Source organism: Haliotis cracherodii, unplaced genomic scaffold (genome assembly GCF_022045235.1).
Source record: "Haliotis cracherodii isolate W230 unplaced genomic scaffold, xgHalCrac1.p SCAF_12, whole genome shotgun sequence".
Taxonomy (NCBI): domain Eukaryota; kingdom Metazoa; phylum Mollusca; class Gastropoda; order Lepetellida; family Haliotidae; genus Haliotis; species Haliotis cracherodii.
Genome location: NW_027266267.1, coordinates 23,245,075 through 23,267,520, shown reverse-complemented (window position 1 = coordinate 23,267,520; position 22,446 = coordinate 23,245,075). Strand labels below are relative to the sequence as shown.

Genomic DNA, 22,446 nt, shown 5'->3' with positions numbered 1-22,446 from the left:
CTCATTCATCTGGATTTGGATCATAATGATTCCTTCATATGTGTGTGTGTGTGTGTGTGTGTGTGAGAGTGTGAGTGTGTGTGTGAGTGTGTGTGTGTGTGTGTGGGGGGGGGGGGGGGGGGGGGGGGGGGGGTATGTGTGTGTATGTGGGGGTGTGCGTATGTGTGGCGTGTTTGGTATGTGTGCGTGGTGTGTGTGTGATGTGTGTGTATGTGATGTGGTATGGGGTGTTTGATGTGGTTTGGGGGGTGTGTGTGGCAATATGTAACATTGAATCACCCAGTGAAGGGGCAATATGTAACATTGAATAACCAGGTGAAGGAGCAATATGTAACATTGAATCACCCGGTGAAGGGGCGAAATGTAACATTGAATAACGAGGTGAAGGAGCAATATGTAACATTGAATCACCAGGTGAAGGGGCAATATGTAACATTGAATAACCAGGTGAAGGAGCAATATGTAACATTGAATCACCCGGTGAAGGGGCGATATGTAACATTGAATAACTAGGTGAAGGAGCAATATGTAACATTGAATCATATTGTGAAGGGGCAATATGTAACATTGAATCGCCAGGTGAAGGGGCAATATGTAACATTGAATCACCCGGCAAAGGGGCAATATGTAACATTGAATCATCTGGTGAAGGGGAATATGTAACATTTAATCACCCGGCAAAGGGGCAATATGTAACATTGAATAACCAGGCGAAGGAGCAATATGTAACATTGAATCATCTTGTGAAGGGGCAATATGTAACATTGAATCACCCGGCAAAAGGGCAAAATGTAACATTGAATCATCTGGTGAAGGGGCAACATGTAACATTGAATCACCCGGCAAAGGGGAAATATCTAACATTGAATCATCTGGCGAAGGGGCAATCTGTAACATTTAATCACCCGGCAAAGGGGCAATATGTAACATTGAATCATCCGGTGAAGGGGCGATATGTAACATTGAATCACCCGGTGAAGGAGCAATATGTAACATTGAATCATCTTGTGAAGGGGTAATGTGTAACATTGAATCACCCGGCAAAGGGGCAATATGTAACATTGAATCATCTGGTGAAGGGGCGATATGTAACATTTAATCATCCGGCAAAGGGGCATTATGTAACATTTAATCACCCGGCCAAGGGGCAATATGTAACATTGAATCACCCAGTGAAGGGGCGATATGTAACATTTAATCACCCGGCAAAGGGGCAATATGTAACATTGAATCATCTTGTGAAGGGGCAATGTGTAACATTTAATCAACGGCAAAGGGGCACAATGTAACATTGAATCATCTGGTGAAGGAGCAATATTTAACATCGAATCGCCAGGTGAAGGGGCGATATGTAACATGGAATCATCTGGTGAAGGGGCAATACGTAACATTGAATCATCTGGTGAAGGGGCAATATGTAACATTGAATCATCTGGTGAAGGGGCAATATGTAACATTTAATCACCCGGCCAAGGGGCAATATGTAACATGGAAATTAATCATCTGGTGAAGGGGCAATATGTAACATTGAATCACCCGGCAAAGGGGCAATATGTAACATTGAATCATCTGGTGAAGGGGCGATATGTAACATTTAATCATCCGGCAAAGGGGCATTATGTAACATTTAATCACCCGGCCAAGGGGCAATATATAACATTGAATCACCCAGTGAAGGGGCGATATGTAACATTTAATCACCCAGTGAAGGGGCGATATGTAACATTTAATCACCCGGCAAAGGGGCAATATGTAACATTGAATCATCTTGTGAAGGGGCAATGTGTAACATTTAATCAACGGCAAAGGGGGCACAATGTAACATTGAATCATCTTGTGAAGGAGCAATATTTAACATCGAATCGCCAGGTGAAGGGGCGATATGTAACATGGAATCATCTGGTGAAGGGGCAATATGTAACATTGAATCATCTGGTGAAGGGGCAATATGTAACATTGAATCATCTGGTGAAGGGGCAATATGTAACATTTAATCACCCGGCCAAGGGGCAATATGTAACATGGAATCATCTGGTGAAGGGGCAATATGTAACATTGAATCACCCGGCAAAGGGGCAATATGTAACATTGAATCATCTGGTGAAGGGGCGATATGTAACATTTAATCATCCGGCAAAGGGGCATTATGTAACATTTAATCACCCGGCCAAGGGGCAATATATAACATTGAATCACCCAGTGAAGGGGCGATATGTAACATTTAATCACCCGGCCAAGGGGCAATATATAACATTGAATCACCCAGTGAAGGGGCGATATGTAACATTTAATCACCCAGTGAAGGGGCGATATGTAACATTTAATCACCCGGCAAAGGGGCAATATGTAACATTGAATCATCTTGTGAAGGGGCAATGTGTAACATTTAATCAACGGCAAAGGGGCACAATGTAACATTGAATCATCTTGTGAAGGAGCAATATTTAACATCGAATCGCCAGGTGAAGGGGCGATATGTAACATGGAATCATCTGGTGAAGGGGCAATATGTAACATTGAATCATCTGGTGAAGGGGCAATATGTAACATTTAATCACCCGGCCAAGGGGCAATATGTAACATGGAATCATCTGGTGAAGGGGCAATATGTAACATTGAATCACCCGGCAAAGGGGCAATATGTAACATTGAATCATCTGGTGAAGGGGCGATATGTAACATTTAATCATCCGGCAAAGGGGCATTATGTAACATTTAATCACCCGGCCAAGGGGCAATATATAACATTGAATCACCCAGTGAAGGGGCGATATGTAACATTTAATCACCCGGCAAAGGGGCAATATGTAACATTGAATCATCTTGTGAAGGGGCAATGTGTAACATTTAATCAACGGCAAAGGGGCACAATGTAACATTGAATCATCTGGTGAAGGAGCAATATCTAACATCGAATCGCCAGGTGAAGGGGCGATATGTAACATGGAATCATCTGGTGAAGGGGCAATATGTAACATTGAATCATCTGGTGAAGGGGCAATATGTAACATGGAATCATCTGGTGAAGGGGCAATATGTAACATTGAATCATCTGATGAAGGGGCAATATGTAACATGGAATCATCTGGTGAAGGGGCAATATGTAACATTGAATCATCTGTTGAAGGGGCGATATGTAACATTGAGTCATCTGGTGAAGGGGCAATATGTAACATTGAATCATCTGGTGAAGGGGCAGTAAATATCCCCAGATAACTGTTTTATTCCTAGTAGATGGTAGTATTGTAACATACAGCCTCACGTATCCCTACGTAGGCATGCCATGCTTCACCTACCATTATATCATCTATAAGTGTAACATTTTGGTATCTATTTCTAAATTAGTTAATCACCAGGAGGGTTTTCATCTCCACCAATGCAGCCCTGTCTCAAATGGAGATACCTCTGCAATGTCAACTACCACGGGCTTCACATTCTGTCACTTACCATGAAGACATTCAGGCTTCCTCTGCTTCATGTTAGCCTGACACCTGATGCTGGTACTGATGCTGGTATAACTACAACCGCTGGCTGATGCAACACCTGCCCCTGCCCCTGCCCGTGCCATCAATATGGGCGTGGTTCAGTTTTCATTGTCTTCTCTGCTTGCCGTCATAATTCCTACAGCACACGTGTTCTCTTTTACCTTCATTTTGCCATCTTTTTACTGTTCAGGTATTTCTGTCATTTTTATCCCTATCCACGAAGCACAGTAAATCTTCCTATTCTGTTCATCCAAAATATACTTTTACTTTGTCATAATAGATTTCAAAGTCTATTCGTGAATGTTAGTCTCTATTTAGAAATAATGCCGTAAAGCTCGAGAAAGCTGATCTCTGATTGGTTAATGTCGATTTCCTGTTTGCAATCTCACTGGACCGTCAAAGTTCGCGAACAGTCGTTCTGACGTGACCTGTGGTGGGATGTCCTGAAATCTTTGAGAGAGGATTCACATCTGACTTTAATGAGAGGGGAACTCATCTTTCCCCAGTCATACCCCATTTCATCTTGTGTTCGCCCCCAGTTTTCTCATTTTAACATTCTTCCTTTCTCCCCCGGTCATACCCCCCCCCCTCCCCTACTTAAAAAGTTTTCAATTACATTTCTACACTAAAATATGATAACGTATTCAACTTGTATTTTGTACTCCATTACGTGTTCTCGTCGCAGTGAAGTTTGGTTGCCGTTACGTTTTCCTCCCTAACTCACTCACTCACTCAGTACTCTGAAAGTCTGGTTCTTCTAGCCAGGCTGACACCGACACAATCTATTCATCAAATACCTGGCACGCACGTCTCTACCACCCACACCCTGTACATCAACGACGGAGGTCCACGCAGCGCCTCAGATAAGATATGTAACGATAAGGCACTACATGTGTGTTTGCAAAGTCATAGGAAGCGCCTATTAAGTCCCCTCCACACACACGGTATCGCTAAACGATCTCTCTAGCAATATTGATTATCACTGGTTATGTAGATCAATGTTGATAAATAAAAGCGACAAAATCCTTTTAAGCCCCCCCCCAAGAATAAAAAAAATATTTACCGGAATCGGAGTCGATGTACCGATTCCGACTATATCATGAGCATGTATTTAAGAATCACAATCAAATAGTGATGATGCCCAGTGTTGCCGTCCTGCCCAACCGGCCGGTTGCCCCCGTCACAAACACATGCAAAGGAAAGTCAATCGTTCACATGAAAAAAAACAAAAACACGTGAATATATGGTAAAACTCAAAACAGGAAATTCAAGACAACAGTTGAGCATGACCAGTTTAATCATTCAAGGTTGTATACAATGCGAGGAGGCGATATATTCATTAACACGTGGGTTGTCCACAACACATTACGTAACAATAATGAATATTATGTTTTACTCGTAACTGGCGTCCCCGGACAGGCTAAGTTCCCAGTGGAACATCTTTGTTGTACGAGCCGGTGACCTGGAAAGATTCTGGTTTGAAAAGGTCTTCAGCAACCCATGCTTGCCGTAAGAGGCGACTACGCTTGTCGTAAGAGACGACTAACAGGCTCGGGTGGTCAGGCTCGGGTGGTCAGGCATCGTACCTCGATGATTTGGAACAAGGTTCATGTCAATAGTATTTATCACCTAAAGGCGTGTAATGTGGTGCAATAACACAATCCGACGACTACGATAAATTTATCAAGACGAACGTTAAAGTCTATCCAAGCATATTGTTGTACGAAGTAAACTAAAGTTGCAAAATGTGGTATGAAATGTCATCTGTTTCATATTGTCTGTATATATTGTATCTCACGTATGTAACAATCTCATTAAAATAAGATCTTAGTTCTCGCTACCTCTAAACAAAGATCTGAGGACATCCCGTTACAGGTCACGTCAGACCGACCTTGCGCGAGCTTTGACCGACCAAATGGAATGACTGACAAGAAGTCAACATTAGCCAATCAGAAGGCGCTTTCTCGTGCTTTACGGCACTAATTCCAAATTGGCGACGACGCTTCGAAACATATTTTGACAAATTCTCGATAAAAAAAATTTGAAACCTGAACGAAAGAACATTCTGGAATGGCTAAAAGATGGTCTAGATTGTATGGATTCAGTTGTGAAGCCCGTAAATATCGTTCGGAATACCCCCTGTTAAAGTTTTCGAGGTTGCATGATTAGAAATCTCATTCCGACTGTCACTTTCATAATCTGGTAAGCGACGCCCTGATTGGTTGGATGAAAGGTCGTTCTGACCCCTTATTGGATGTCCTCAGATCTTTGTTTAGCTTTAGCTAAGACTAAGATCTGATTTTAATGAGATTCGTGTCATAAATGTGCAAATGACGTCGCCTAGCAAGAACTACTTTCAATCACCACATATCAATACAGTGCCATCCTGCTGAACAAACTATTGAGGAACTTTCCCAATAGGCGACAACAATTGCTGCAAGTCATGTGTTACTATAATATGTATTGAGCGGTTCTCTCACTACACTAGATGCATCCTACGTCTATTTTACTGAATTATATTCCGCCTTAAACGTCCGTTATTTTATGAATTATATTAAAAGATAAGAGGCCATTGCACTCACGTGTTTAGTCATTTGGCTCTGTATGATAATTTGGGCGATTAACTCAAAACTTGTATTCAGACTCTACTTCTTTGAATGTAATTACGTCTTTAAGATCCGCTGAAGAGGTTGTTTTCCTCCAGTATTACTCTCAGCAGAGGCCATAATACTTTTTTTTTATCCCTAAAGTAGAATAATTACGATATTCACAAGGGTAATAATCTCTATTTATGTAATGTCTCTCTGACCCAGACTGCTGCGATATAGTTGGAATATTCATGTGTAGTAGCTTCCTCATTGACTCCCCTTATTACCTGATCGAATCATTTACATCCACATCGTAATGACCGAAGGCACGAAGTGGCGTTAGATGAGTTAAAGAGTTATTTCAATTACATTTGTCATTATGCTTAGGCTAACTGCAAGCTACTTACTACACTGCTGGGCAAAAGAAAGTATACACTGAAAACTGAATTTGACCAGAACATTACAAACGTTATCACAACGTTACTAGGCTGAAAGACCCGTGAAGATCCTGGGTTGAATAGGTCTTCAGCAACCCATGCTTGCCGTAAAAGGCGACTTTGCTTGTCGTAAGAGGCGACTAACGGGATCGGGTGGTCAGGCTCGCTGACTTGGTTGATGCATGTCATCGTATCCCAATTGCGTGGATCGATGCTCATGATGTCAATCACAGGATTGTCTGTTCCAGACTCGATTATTTACAGACCGCCGTCATATAGCTGGAATATTGCTGAGTGCAGCGTTAAGCAATAAACAAACCAAACAAACCAAACCAGGCTGAACACTTAAGGTCCAAACCACAACTACGATACCCGTATCAAATATATCTCCATCGGGTAACTATTTCTTGTTGGGTCTTTTTTCAGACAGACAGGCAGACAAATATATTCGGTACTTCAGGCCACCGGCCCATAATACAATGGAAATATACTGTATATATGTTTGCATGCTGAGAAGTTTTACAAATGATTTACCGTTTTCAGCTGACATAAGTCTTATAAAACTCTCAATATAGGGAGGGGTAGCGAGACGCTTGGGAAAAGAGTTTCTTCTTGTTCTAGAATACTGGTCACAAATCACAAGAACATGGAATTCATCTTCAGTATGGTTATGTCCCTTCGAAAAACAGAAAGTGCAGACATTTTATTATATGGGATGTTGTTGTGGCGCCCCAGTTCAACAAAAAGTCTGAAATTATTCTTTTATACTTTCTTTTCCCCCGACGTTTATGTGGCTAGGAACTGTTATGTAATACACATGTGGTTTATTTTGTCCAAGGACATCATATGTTTCAAGGTAGCTTGCTTCTTAACCTTGAATGTAGTGTAAGGGGTAAACATATGCCGTTTCTGACAAAAGACAGCTGGACACTGAATGTGCCAAACTGCCAAATGTGCTTGAAGACAAGGGGTATTGTGTGGGAATGATTCACCGGTATATGAGATCACATCCCGATAGCTTCCGCCTGTTGCTGTACCAACCACTGTAATATTAGATCCCTGACTTATTAGATCCTTGATGCAATACAATGCAGTCTGGAACCGATATCTCATTGCAGTCGAAGAGACGTCACAAAGCATACGTTAGAAGGAATACCATGGGAGCATCATGTTAGAATAATCAATTTTGAATGTGGCGTTGCTTCAGCAGCTAATACCAGATGTGGGAGATATTCACATTGCTCTGCCAGATATTCATTTCCTCATCTCTCTATCTTTTTTTTTCTAGCTTTAATGTTTGCTTTGAGTTGCCAGGAGACTTCAAGCCGTGCGCTTAGTATGAAATGAAATGTTTGCTATAGAGCATGAGCGTGTATGTGTGTGTGTGTGTGTGTGTGTGTGTGCATGTGCGTGCTTGTGTGCGTGCGTGCGTGCGTGTGTGTGTGTGTGCGTGCGCGCGTGTGTGTGTGCGTGCGTGCGTGCGTGCGTGTGTGTGCGCGCGTGCGTGTTAGTGTGTGTGCGTGCGTGCGTGTGTGTGTGCGTGCGTGCGTGCGTGCGTGCCTGTGTGTGTGCGCGCGCGGTGTGTGTGTGCGTGCGTGCGTGCGTGTGTGTGTGTGCGCGCGTGCGTGTTAGTGTGTGTGTGTGCGTGTTAGTGTGTGTGCGCGCGTGTGTGTGTGCGTGTGTGTGTGTGCGTGTTAGTGTGTGTGTGTGTGTGGTGCGTGCGTGCGTGTGTGCGTGTCAGTGTGTGTGTGTGCGTGCGTGTTAGTGTGTTAGTGTGTGCGTGCGTGCGTGTGTGTGTGTGTGTGTGTGTGCTGTAAGCCAGAGACTCGCGATGTACATGTCTTACCAACAGAAGTGTCTCTATCCTATCATGTCATCAATCGCGTCGCCGATGTCGGTGGAGAATAGGTGGTTTCTCTGTCAAGCCAACATTGTCTAGTTAGGTCATCGCTTTGAACATTCTCTATACTACTCCTTGCCAGACTGTACCCTAGCTCCAAGGAACATCACAGAAAGTATGTGAAAATCAAGTAATCTACTACAGCATAAATCTGACATGTTGACAGTGAGTGTCACAATAGGTCAATTTTGACCAAACAATAGATTGTTTAAGGGAATATACATTGTTTGTAATGTGAACCTAGTTCTTTTTAAACTAGGCACGCGACGTGTTTGTTTACAGTTATATGATTTATTGTTGATAGTTTTATTACAATCAAGATCCTTCTAGATCGGACCATTTTGGGGAATTGCACTATATAGTGTGACTGCCTCCGCCACCTACTTACAATCAGATCAACTGCACTCAATGATAACTTTCCTAAAATCCTTCCTTCTAGATATGCATTCAACTATTTCATTAATCTAACAACTTAAAACAAATATTCAAAATGTTTGCTTCAGACGTCAACAATTAAGAAGCATTATACAGTTTGTCTTCACAGGTATGCTGCAAATGAATCGAAGTTGGTTTTAGGTTTGACCTCTCACATCAAACTGACAAGTTGAAAAAATTACAGAAATACCGTTCAAATCGGCTTTCTACAGACTCACTCACTCACTCACTCACTCACTCACTCACTCACTCACTCACTCATCCATTCACTCACTCACTCACTCACTCATCCATTCACTCACTCACTCACTCACTCACTCACCTATGCAAGTCTGTAATGTTTGGCAAGTCTAGATTACTGCAGTATCAGGGTCTGAAAATGAAGAAAGTCTCTGGATTCCTTTTCATTATATTTTAAATTAAACTATAATTTAACAACTGTTTTTTCTCTCTATTAATTATGTTCATTTCAGAGATTAGATGTCAGTCTATCTAACAAGCTACCCCACCTTTCAAAGCGAGTCAAAATAAAACAGCCTGTCATCGCTCAGTACGCTTTATGGCTTTGTTCAACACACATCTTTTTTATCAACAAAGGAATGTTTTCTTCTCGAAGCACTTCGAGGCAATGCTTGAAAAATGTTTACACCTCATAAGCATTGTTTTTTACACTGTTCTGAAGTGCACTCTTAATTTCCCAGTAAAGCGTATGCGCCATATCACATTAACAGAAGGGTTCTGTGTTCAATTGGAAGCTATGCGTTTTCAGCACAAATAAGATATGTAGGTCTAGACGTTTTAATTAGTGTCTCGTCTGATCTCAAACATGCCATCTTATGTTTCTAGGTTTGTCAGCACCATATCCGTGTTCATGGGTTTCACCGAGGTGGTAAACGTCTGAGACCTGCATCACTTGGGGCTTTCCTCCCACATTAAGCTGATACGCCGTGATATCACTGGAATACTGTTAAAAGCGGCGTTAAACCCAACTCACTCACTCACTCAAACATGCCATCTGGTGTAATTAAGAAAAACATATGCGTTTAATTATATTACACTAGATTCCACACACCAGTGTATGACCAATGCGCTACACAATTATTACCTCGACAGTACTCCCGAATCTCAGTTCCCTTTGGGGCAGGGGTGGCCCAGTCGTCTAAGGCGCCGCGATTCTCTGTGCAGAGTTGCGTCCCTTGGGCACGCCAGAAACCTATGACTCTGGGTTCGAATCCCGGTTCGCCCCGATTATGTTTCTAGGTTTGTCAGCACCATTCCCGTGCTCGTGGGTTTCACCGAAGTGGTAAACATCTGAGATCTGCATCACTTCGGTCTATCCTCCCACATTTAGCTGACACGCCGTGATATAACTGGAATAATGTTAAAAGCGGCGTTAAACCCAACTCACTCACTCAGTTCCCTTGGGAGGATACAACCCAAGTTTAACAGGCAAATATCGAATACGGTCACTTGCCGAAGGACACAGTACGAGTATAGTGTGTTTCAGTGTGAGTCGGGCCGAAGCTCTGCAAACTCTCAGGAGTCAAGCAGGCATATTTCGAACAAAGTCACTTGCCTTTATAAGGCTAAACCACATGCAACACGACCAAAACCCTATAGAATCCTGTCACCCATCCAACTACTCTCCGCTGCCAACGTTGCTAAACTAGATTTTTAACACCTGTGCGCTGTACAGAAATCCATGTCGCACCGCAATTGGAGTGAAGTAGTGATGGAACTAGTTGAATCGAATTGTCCGAATCTAGTTTGCTCAAACGCATATCATTCTTGCAAAAAGAGACAATATCTAAATTTCACCCTCAACGTTAAATACAATATTCGCACGAAGACTGGAACTGTCCTTCAGACAATGGATCGTGGTTCCTTTATAGGATATATGAAGAGGTATGATGACGCGGCTGCGGCGCAGAACATCAGCCGAGACCCGTGAAGATCCGGATCAGATCTAGACCAGGCTTTTAGCAACCCATGCTTGCCGTAAAAGGCGACTGTGCTTGTAAGAGGCGACTAACGGGATCGGGTGGTCAGACTCGCTGACTTGAAGTATGTCATCGTATCCCAGTTGCGTTTATCGATGGTCATGATATCAGTCACTGGATTGTCTATATATTAAATCACATGGTTGAGTAAATTGTACAGCTCATCTTTGGACTTTTGTAAAAAAATTCTCTCTCGCACTCTCTCTCTCTCTCTCCCCACCCCCTCTCTCTCTCTCTCTCTCTCTCTCTCTCTATATATATATATATATATATATATAGAGAGAGAGAGAGAGAGAGAGAGTGCGAGAGAGAATGTTATATATATATACAGGAAGACCCTCTCTCTCTCTCTCTATATATATATATATATATATATATATATATATAGAGAGAGAGAGAGAGAGAGAGCGAGGGAGAGGGTCTTCCTTGTACATATGAGGTACCCAGAAATTCTCTTCATTTATCCTGAAGCTAAAGAAATCTAGACTTGCCAAAGGACCCTGCTTGGGAGCTCTGGGTGTGTATGTATCAGCGTGTGCGTGAGAGATAGCCTTGCTCCAATGCTGTACTGAATGATAAGTCCATCGGTGTACATTACTTCTATCACTATAGGCAAGTCTAGATGAGCGGACAGTGCATTTAGAAATTATTATTTAAACTAATAATCATTGCCTAAGAGACTTGTGCAAGTCTACTTGAGATGCTATGATAGGTTATACGTACATCCAGATGTGACTTTCCTTTGTGGAGCGCAATATTCCAGCTGGTCCAAATCAGTGTAACCTACTGCCAACCCCCACCTCCACCACCCCTACCTCCCACCCCACCCCCCTCCCCCTCCTCCTCGCCTGAGGAACGGGTCCAGAGGTGAATCTTTACGGTGTATAAGCTACTCTTTTCACTGTCTCTGTTACACCATCCGCCAGCCAAACATGAATCCCCATCTGTTACCCTCCCTGTAGACTTGCAAAAGTCTCTTAGGCAATATTAAATTAGTTAACATCATAATTTCTTGATTACACTTTAAAAAAATGTATTTAGAGTGTAACCACATACAATACATGTTTAGATCTAAAAATGATTAGGAATGTGTTTAAATCCTTATCGGCACACACATTTAATGTGTTCTATCTAAACGTATTAGATCTAAACATGATTAGGAATTTGTTTAAATCCTTAACGGCACACACATTTAATATGTTCTATCTAAACGTATTAGATCTAAACATGATTAGGAATGTGTTTAAATCCTTAACGGCACACACATTTAATATGTTCTATCTAAGCGTATTAGATCTAAACATAATTAGGAATGTGTTAAAATCCTTAACGGCACACACATTTAATGTGTTCTGTCTAAACGTATTAGATCTAAACATGATTAGGAATGTGTTAAAATCCTTAACGGCACACACATTTAATGTGTTCCATCTATTGTATTTCTGTTCAAATGAGCTATCACCTCACAGCCTAAACACCACCTAAACATTACATCCCAAAATCTAAACATGTTCAGAATATACACACGTTGAAACATGTAAACATGTAAACACGTTATCACATTTAAACATGTTGCGAATTTAAACATACATTAAGTTCGTTCAATAAAGTGTATATGGTTTGGCAGTAAGTCAAAAATGGACACGGTGTATAATATATTTTGAAAATAGATGTGTATTTCAGATTCACAGACACTTGCATAACACATCTACCACCAGGACTTGGTACAATATTAAAATGAAAATGTTCAACTTTACCAAACTCGGTTAATGATGATTAGGAAAACTGACACTAGTGACAACAGTCTCCATGGCTCAGATGGTAGTGTGAGGGACGTCAAGTAAAGAGGTTACAGGTTGGCATACGTCCGAGGTTTAAGATGTTCGTAAATGTGTTGTAGCTGTATTTCTCATAGTATTTCTCTCATACGGGAAGCTGACAATGAAAGTATATCTGATTGTTACGATAGACACTGAACTGCTTTATTATTCCTTTTATACTGCTGAAATAGCTTTTAACCCCCCCCCCCCCCCCCCACACACACACACACACACCCCACACACACCAAACTCCACCCCCCCCCACCCCACCCCCAACCTCACCCCCACCACACAAACACACGCGCGCGCACGCACGCACGCACGCACGCACGCACGCACACACACACACACACACACACACATTCACCGCACCGCAAACACTGCACCGCACATTCACTTATGATCCCGATTAAACTCTAATAACAAGTTTTCCCGTGTTCTAATTATAAATTACCTACAATAAATTACAAGGGGGTATACACATAAATATTGGCATAAATATTTCGGCCCTAAACACGTTTAGCTGTTGAACACAATCCTAAACCTGTCAAGACCTAGACGTGTCAAAATTAGGAGACAACGAACGTGTTTAAATTTGTGTTTAGGATCCAATTTTTTACAGTGTTTATGAATGATAAGTACAACTTGTTCCTATAAGAGTCTTGCGTTCTTAGATGCACTTATCAAGACTTGCCTATTGGGTGGATAAAATTACTACACATCCATGGACTTATCTTTCAGTGCAGCCATAGAGCAAGGCTATAGTGTAATGTCCGCTTATTTAGACTTGCCTATTAAGTGGATAGAATTACTTCATATCCCTGGACATATCTTTCACTGCAGCCTTGGAGCAAGGGTATAGTGTACTGTGCGCTTATTTAGACTTGCCTATTAAGTGGTTAGAATTACTTCATATCCCTGGACATATCTTTCATTGCAGTCTTGGAGCAAGGCTACCCTTCCTTCTATATCTGCGTGAGTGGATCTTAATCATATGTTGGGCTCCACGGGGATATCATTATTTGGGAATTGCGGGAGGGGAATATATCCGTGTTTACACAACTGGCTAAGTAAATATATACTTGTCATTATATAGAGTTTTCTTTCGGTATGTTTCGCACGTGCTCAGAGCGTTATTTGTATCTGAATCTGATACGAGTGTTAAATTTGTTATTATAAATGTCAGCTGTACACAGTGAAACCTGCCCCCTCCGTGGTCTAGTGAGTAGAGTGTCTGTTCGGAGAGTTGAAGGTCGGGGTTCGATCCCCGGACGTGTCATACCAAAATACGTTAAAAGATGGTTCTTGTTGTTATGCATCTTTGCGATTGGTTTGAAGGGGATAAAACAAGGACGGCTCTGCTCGGAGTCAGTATACTGTGTCATCATGACGCTATGTGAAGATTGGTGTAGTTGACGTAGTATATTGGCAAGTCTAGATAGCGTTGATCTTGTATATCATATTGGCAAGTCTAGATAGCGTTGAGATTGTATTTGGTATTGGCTAGTCTAGATAGCGTTGAGGTTGTATATTGTATTGGCAAGTCTAGATAGCGTTGATCTTGTATATTGGTATTGGCAAATGTAGATAGCGTTGAGGTTGTATAATATGTTGGCAAGTCTAGATAGCGTTGATCTTGTATATTGTATTGGCAAGTCTAGATAGCGTTGAGGTTGTATATTGTATTGGCAAGTCAAGATAGCGTTGAGGTTGTATATTGTATTGGCAAGTCTAGATAGCGTTGAGGTAGTATAATATGTTGGCAAGTCTAGATAGCGTTCATCTTGTATATTGTATTGGTAAGTCTAGATAGCGTTGAGGTTGTATATTGTATTGGCAAGTCTAGATAGCGTTGAGGTTGTATATTGTATTGGCAAGTCTAGATAGCGTTGAGGTTGTTATATTGTATTGGCAAGTCTAGATAGCGTTGATCTTGTATATTGTATTGGTAAGTCTAGATAGAGTTGAGGTTGTATATTATGTTGGCAAGTCTAGATAACGTTGAGGTTGTATTTTGTATTGGCAAGTCTAGATAGCGTTGAGTTTGTATATAATACTCTCAAGTCAAGATAGCGTTGAAAATCAGTTCAGACTTGAGTTTGTTCTGTTTTATGATTAATTCTCGGGGGCATAGATTCAAACAAACTGTTTAAGACTTCTTGGTTTTATCACAAAGTCACGTAAATATTGTGATTGTGCAGCAAAGTACCCGTGAAGATCCGGGGTAGAATAGATCTTCAGCAACCCATGCTGGTGGCCCAGTCGTGTAGGGCGCCGCAATGTGCTGTGCCGAGACCCTTGAGACACCTTGGTACTATGTCCGATTCAAAACAGGCGACGCTATGAATAGCCCCCAATCTACTGGCATTCAGGGAGAGGTCTCTTGTTGGGGGTAGAGGTGAATAGATTCAGGGTATTATTCGTAATACAATGGAGATAATATACACCGGACACGCGAGGATGTCAGGAGAGATATTCAATATTATGTAATACTTCCTCTGTTCAGATATAGTTAGTGAATTCGAACTCTTGTTATGCCTAAGGGAAACAACTCTCTACTCAGCAAATTGTCTTACAGACTCTGATACAAATATATATGAAATACAGCCCATGCAAGTCTATAATGTTTGGCAAGTCTTGATTACTGCAGTATCCGAAAATGAAGGGCTCCCTTTTCTGATATTTTTTTTATTAAGATAACCGAACAACTGTTTTTTTTCTGTACGATATGTTCATTTCCTAGACTAGATGTTAGTCTAGCTAATGCTTGGTTACATCTGTTCCTAATTGGAATGTTCTTGTAATAAATTATCCTATCTTATCTTATCTAATTATCATATTGTCATATCTTATAACCCTTAAACGTGTTGTCCAACCAAAATTACACTCATGAGCGAGAGAAACTGTCCAGCATAGGTTTATGAGCGATTGAAAAGGTGACGTCACTTCCGGAACACAGCTATGGTGGCAAATGTGGACGGGGTATTTCTCGTCATAGAGTGCAGATAATACCTTCGATAATCGAAAATGAAAATATAACAGAAATTATTTTTTGGAAATGCCACAAACACGATCAGGTAATCATTGAAATAACGAATGCCAGAACGCCCCACAAAATCTAATTTATAGCTGCTGCAGGGACAGATGTGATATGTAATATGTACCGTACATGAGGCGCATCATATTCCCTACACTGCAAAGCAGCACATGGTTAATGCCATAAACCAAATCTCGCCGCCATCGTGACTTTGGCGAGAATTACTCGTATATGACGTCTAACTGCCGGCTGACACGCACACAATCAACGAATAGGAGGCGTGGGATAAGTAAGGGTGTTATAAACTAACATATCGTCCCAGAAATAAAGTTATCTTATTTAAAATATATTTCTTCAAAATAAAAATAATAAAATCCAAATGGAGCCCAGAACTATTCTTACCTAGAGCTGAGGCAATCTAGACTTCCTAAATCATTCTAGACTTGCGTTGAACTCCTTTATCAGTATATTCTTTGGGGTCTGGGAAACAGACTAAGGGCGACAATAAGAGGGAATGTAGACTTACATCTAGTGTCTGAAATGAACATATCTGACAGAAAAAATAAAGTTCTTAATTCATCTTGATACAAATATAAAAAAAGACTCTTGTCATTTTCAGATACTGCAGTAGTCTAGACTTCCCAAACATGATAGACTTGCATGGGCTGTATTGGATATATTTGCCTCAGGGTCTGTATGATAGACTCTAGGGAATGTTGCATAAAACAATAGACTTCTCCAAGGGTGGGCAGACGAAAATCTTTTTTTAATTTGGTAAAAGGTCGATGTAGGCCGTTTCTTAGGATCACTTATATAAGAAAATATCAAAATAACATCGTTAGAGACTGGCCAAGTCTACATGTAACAGGAGGGAGGCTTGTAAAGGTTCCAGATGCTGGACGTTACAGCGAAGACGGAAGTTGTTTTCCGAAAAAGAATTGCGCTATTCCTGCTGCATGATTGTTTAACAGTGTGCATTTGATCAAAACAAATCTGTAATAGGCAAGTCTATCTAGCTACATTCCACAATCAACATAAGAATGAGTGAGTGAGTGAGTTGGGTTTAACGCCGCTTTTAACAGTATTCCAGTTATATCACAGCGTGTCAGCTTAATGTGGTAGGAGACCTGTGAAGATAGCTAGGAGATAAATAGCAAAGACGCTGTTCATAATGTTGATATGTCATATAAAAAATAAACGACTCCCTGCTGTGTTTTATTGTACGACAAACAATACCCAGTCGTCGTTTAATTCTTAAACATTTTGCTATCTGTGCTTATTTACAAGATCATAGAAACCAGGTGACGATGTCCTCCGTTAGGTCTAGGTAATGCAAGGAACATGCAGGTTTTATCACATGTGCGAGTTACCAATAGCTCTTTCCACTGCAAAGATATTATTTAGTCCATTTCCACTGCATGAAGATCCGGGGTAGAATAGGTCTTCAGCAACCCATGCTTGCCGTAAAAGGCGACTATGCTTGTCATAAGAGGCAACTAACGTGATCGGGTGGTCAGGCTCGATGGCTTGGTTGATGCATGTCATCGTATCCCAATTGTGTGAAACGATGCTCATGATATCAATCACTAGATTGTCTGTTCCAGACACGATTATTTACAGACCGCCGTCATATAGCTGGAATATTGCTGAGTGCGGCGTTAAACAACAAACAAACAAATAATGTGGGAGGAAAGCCCGAAGTGACGTATACCACTTCGGTGAAACCCACGAGCACGGGTATGGTGCTGACAAACCTAGAAACATAATCGGGGCGAACCGGGATTCGAACCCACAATCATAGGTTTCTGGCGTGCCCAAGGGACGCAACTCTGCACAGCGAATCGCGGCACCTAAGACGACTATTGTGAAAGAAACGATTCCATAGATGATAGTACTATGTTAATCTTGTAGTGACTGTAAAATAACATCGAGGACACGAGGAGAATTACCGTTAGGTAATGGTTTAGGTGTGGGTGCGTGCGTGCGTGCGTGTGAAATTCATCTCCCAGAGGCAAGGGAGTTACATGGTGTCTAAACTGGACTTTCACAGTTAGTTAACTCCCTCGTCCCGGGATGATGCGTCAAGTTCGATTCTAATGTAGTTGCTCTGGGTGAGAGCGTTCATTTACCCCTGCATCTGTTTGTATGAAGCAAAAGATGAGAACTTAAATTTTGTTTAAAGGGCAAGTACACATGGACATGAACCTATTTTTCTTGTACTTTTTCCACATTAAAAGTATTAACCTAGTAGTGTCATAGACAAAAATATAAAAATATCACAATTAATTAACACATTTTTTGCATTAAAACGATTTATATTTTTCACAAGTGTTCTATTTTCATAACAAAAACACCATGGCTTATGCCCCTTGCAATATGACGTCATTGGTGCCAATTGATAAACATTATGACGTCATCATGCTATGTTAGAGCCGCTTCACGTGGTGTAGATACAGGTGTGTGATTCTAGCGTCTCAGATGCCAGCCAGCATAGTGTTATGCTGAGTCACCACTGCGCCGGAGTGTGTCGTAGGCCATGTTGTTTTATCGCAAACTGGTTCTTGATATATTTTGCGTTGAGAATAGACAGGGATCCAGTTGAAGTGGCACCAATTACGTCATTATCTAAGGGGGGTAACTCAGGCCTGTTTAGCTCGAAAAACGAAGGCCTCATAACGGCATATCACTTTCACACTATTGTGAGCTTCCTTCTTTCACTGTGAAAACAAATGAGTTTACACAGATATTAACAAATTCTAAAATTGCATTTTGTTTAGAAAAAGAAAGAAAGTGATTTTTGCGTGTACACTTCCCCTTTAAGATGATTAAATATGGAATCATATCGCTATCTCAATCTATGTTATGAATTATGAAAACGATCTGATGATAATGGTAAGTAGAACTTGGCCCTGGATGTACGATATACAGTAAACTACGGTTATAACGAACACGCTTACATCGAACTTACGGATATAACGAACTTACTTTTTGGGTCCCGACTATTTATGAAGTTATGCTGTATATATATTTATAACGAACTACGGTTATAACGAACTAAAATGAGTAGTCTCTTTGAGTTCGTTTTAACCGTACTTTACTGTATTCTAGTTTTTCCTGCCGATGTAACCACGTCTGGCTTGTACGAAGCTGTTTTTGTGTATATTTGAGTTAAATATATTTATTTTAAAAAATAACACAAATCAATATGGACATCAAACTTTTTAACACAATATTCATGTATTAAAGGATCATTTGGAACAGAAATGTACATCGAAAAGTTAAATGGTAAAGCGTTGATCAGGGTATTTCGCAAATCTAGAATCTCGCTTCTTAACTTAGATGTGAATATTATCCGAAAATCGAATTATGTTGACCAGCTATAGCTGTTATATGCGAGAACTGTGATTCTGGTGAGATCGAAGATGAATTCCATGATGGAGATTGTACGTAAGCTTCTTGCATTACTTGTGCTATGTAGGGCGCCGCGACCCTGGCATCTTTACGGGAGATAAACAAAACCCACAAGAAACGCGGTTCCGGAAAAACAACAACATCAAATTGCGCAACCTTTTGATTACATAAATACCATGCCATATGAAGGCAAAATATAACTAATAAATAAAATATCATTCCTGGTTGGTTAGCGTAGTTATGATATGTGCCGGGGGCACGGGTGGCCCAGTCGTCTAAGGCCCCGCGGTTCGCTGTGCAGTTGCGTCTCTTGGGCACGCCAGAAACCTATGATTGTGGGTTCGAATCAAGGTTCGCCCCGATTATGTTTCTAGGTTTGTCAGCACCATACCCGTGCTCGTGGGTCTCACCGAAGTGGTAAACGTCTGAGACCTGCATCAATTCGGGCTTTCCTCCCACATTAAGCTGACACGCTGTGATATAAGTGGAATACTGTTAAAAGCGGCGTTAAACCCAACTCACTCACTCACTTCGGGCTTTCCCCCCACATTAATATCAATACCAACCACTGGCTTATCATACAGCTGGACTAAAGTCTAGTGTAGTGTTAAACACCAAACTGTAGAAAATACCCAAACTTACATACAATGAGACCCAGCTAATCCAGACAGCACAGCTGTAATATAGATATGTGCGGCATAAAACAACATTGACGTACCGATAGAGAGTTCCACATGGAACACGATAAGTCGATGCTTCTTGTATTATCAGAAAATATCAAACTTCTATTTTTTTCTTTTCAGGTCAGCAATTCGCCAGTAAGCCCCAGGGATATGCTGTAATGCAGGGGACGAATATAACGCTGAAATGCAAAGTCTCAAAGTTAGGTGAGTGTGCTCAGTCCACCCACTTGAGGGTACTGAAGACATGTGATCACGACCCAGTGGGCTGTGGCATAAACATAGTATAGCTGTACTATCGCTGTGATGTACCTTTAATGTATGTCTGGTGTATTGCTATAATATAGCTTCAATATTTCTATAATATATCTGTAATATTGTTGACAGATGTAATATTGCTGTGGCATGGGCATACTCTTTCTGTGACACAGCTTTAATACAGATGTCAAAGTTACAATTGCTGTGATATCTCCGTACTATTGCCGTGATTTAGTGGTACTATTGCTGTGATATTGCGGTACTATTGCTGTGATATCTCGGTACTATTGCCGTGATATAGCGGTACTATTGCTGTGATATCTTCGTACTATTGCTGTGACATTTCGTTACAATTGCTGTGATATCTCCGTACTATTGCCGTGATTTAGTGGTACTATTGCTGTGATATTGCGGTACTATTGCCGTGGTATAGCGGTACTATTGCTGTGATATTGCGGTACTATTGCCGTGGTATAGCGGTACTATTGCGGTATTATTCCTGTGACATATCGGTACTATTGCCGTGATATAGCGGTACTATTGCTGTGATATCTTCGTACTATTGCTGTGACATTTCGTTACAATTGCTGTGATATCTCCGTACTATTGCCGTGATTTAGTGGTACTATTGCTGTGATATTGCGGTACTATTGCCGTGGTATAGCGGTACTATTGCTGTGATATTGCGGTACTATTGCCGTGGTATAGCGGTACTATTGCTGTGATATTGCGTTATTATTCCTGTGACATATCGGTACTATTGCCGTGATATAGCGGTACTATTGTTGTGATATAGCGGTACTATTGATGTGATATTGCGGTACTATTGCCGTGATATCTCGGTACTATTGCCGTGATATAGCGGTACTATTGTTGTGATATCTCGGTACTATTGCCTTGATTTAGTGGTACTATTACTGTGATATTGCGGTACTATTGCTGTGATATCGCGGTACTATTGTTGTGATATCTCGGTACTATTGCCGTGATATAGCGGTACTATTGCTGTGACACATCGGTACTATTGCTGTGACATATCGGTACTATTGCTGTGACATCTCGGTACTATTGCTGTGACATCTCGGTACTATTGCCGTGATATAGCAGTACTATTGCTGTGACACATCGGTACTATTGCTGTGATATCTCCGTACTATTGTTGTGACATCTCAGTACTATTGCTGTGACATCTCGGTACTATTGCTGTGACAACTCGGTACTATTGCTGTGATATAGCGGTACTATTGCTGTGACACATCGGTACTATTGCTGTGACACATCGGTACTATTGCTGTGATATCTCCGTACTATTGTTGTGACATCTCAGTACTATTGCTGTGACATCTCGGTACTATTGCTGTGACATCTCGGTACTATTGCTGTGATATATCGGTACTATTGCTGTGACACATCGGTACTATTGCTGTGACATATCGGTACTATTGCTGTGATATCTCCGTACTATTGTTGTGACATCTCATTACTATTGCTGTGACATCTTGGTACTATTGCTGTGATATCTGGGTACTATTGCAGTGACATCTCGGTACTAATGCAGTGATATCTCGGTACTATTGCTGTGATAATTCGGTACAATTGCTGTGACATCTCAGTACTATTGCTGTGACATCTCGGTACTATTGCTGTGATATCTGGGTACTATTGCAGTGACATCTCGGTACTAATGCAGTGATATCTCGGTACTATTGCTGTGATAATTCGGTACTATTGCTGTGATATCTCCGTACTTTTGCTGTGATATCTTGGTACTATTGCTGTGATTTAGAGGTACTATTGCTGTGACATATCGGTACTATTGCTGAGATATATCGGTACTATTGCTGTGACATATCGGTACTAATGCAGTGATATCTCGGTACTATTGTTGTGATGATTCGGTACTATTGCTGTGATATATCTTTTCTATTGCTGTGATATCTCGGCACTATTGCTGTGATATATCGGTACTATTGCTGTGATATCTCGGCACTAATGCTGTGATATATCGGTTCTGTTGCTGTGATAATTCGGTACTATTGCTGTGATATCTCCGTACTTTTGCTGTGACATCTTGGTACTATTGCCGTGATATAAAGGTACTATTGCTGTGACATCTCGGTACTATTGCTGTGACATATCGGTACTATTGCCGTGATATAGCAGTACTATTGCTGTGACACATCGGTACTATTGCAGTGACATATCGGTTCTATTGCTGTGATATCTCCGTACTATTGTTGTGACATCTCAGTACTAATGCAGTGACATCTCGGTACTATTGCTGTGACATCTGGGTACTATTGCTGTGACAATTTGATGTTTTAATTTTTCCAGAATTTTTTTCTGTTCGTGTATTCTAGTATATATTGTACAATACTTTGTTCATCTTATCATC

The 22,446-nt window shown here is 41.1% G+C and overlaps 1 protein-coding gene across 2 annotated transcripts in view; it reads left to right on the top strand.

The window, feature by feature from the left end:
- The window catches only part of LOC139458267 (limbic system-associated membrane protein-like), a 53,959-nt gene that overhangs the window by 6,320 nt on the left and 25,193 nt on the right, over positions 1-22,446 (top strand). For both annotated transcript variants that reach the window (XM_071239645.1, XM_071239644.1), the window contains exon 2: positions 19,917-20,000. In XM_071239645.1, the coding sequence (XP_071095746.1) occupies positions 19,917-20,000 (84 nt within the window). The remainder of the gene's footprint in view (positions 1-19,916; positions 20,001-22,446) is intronic.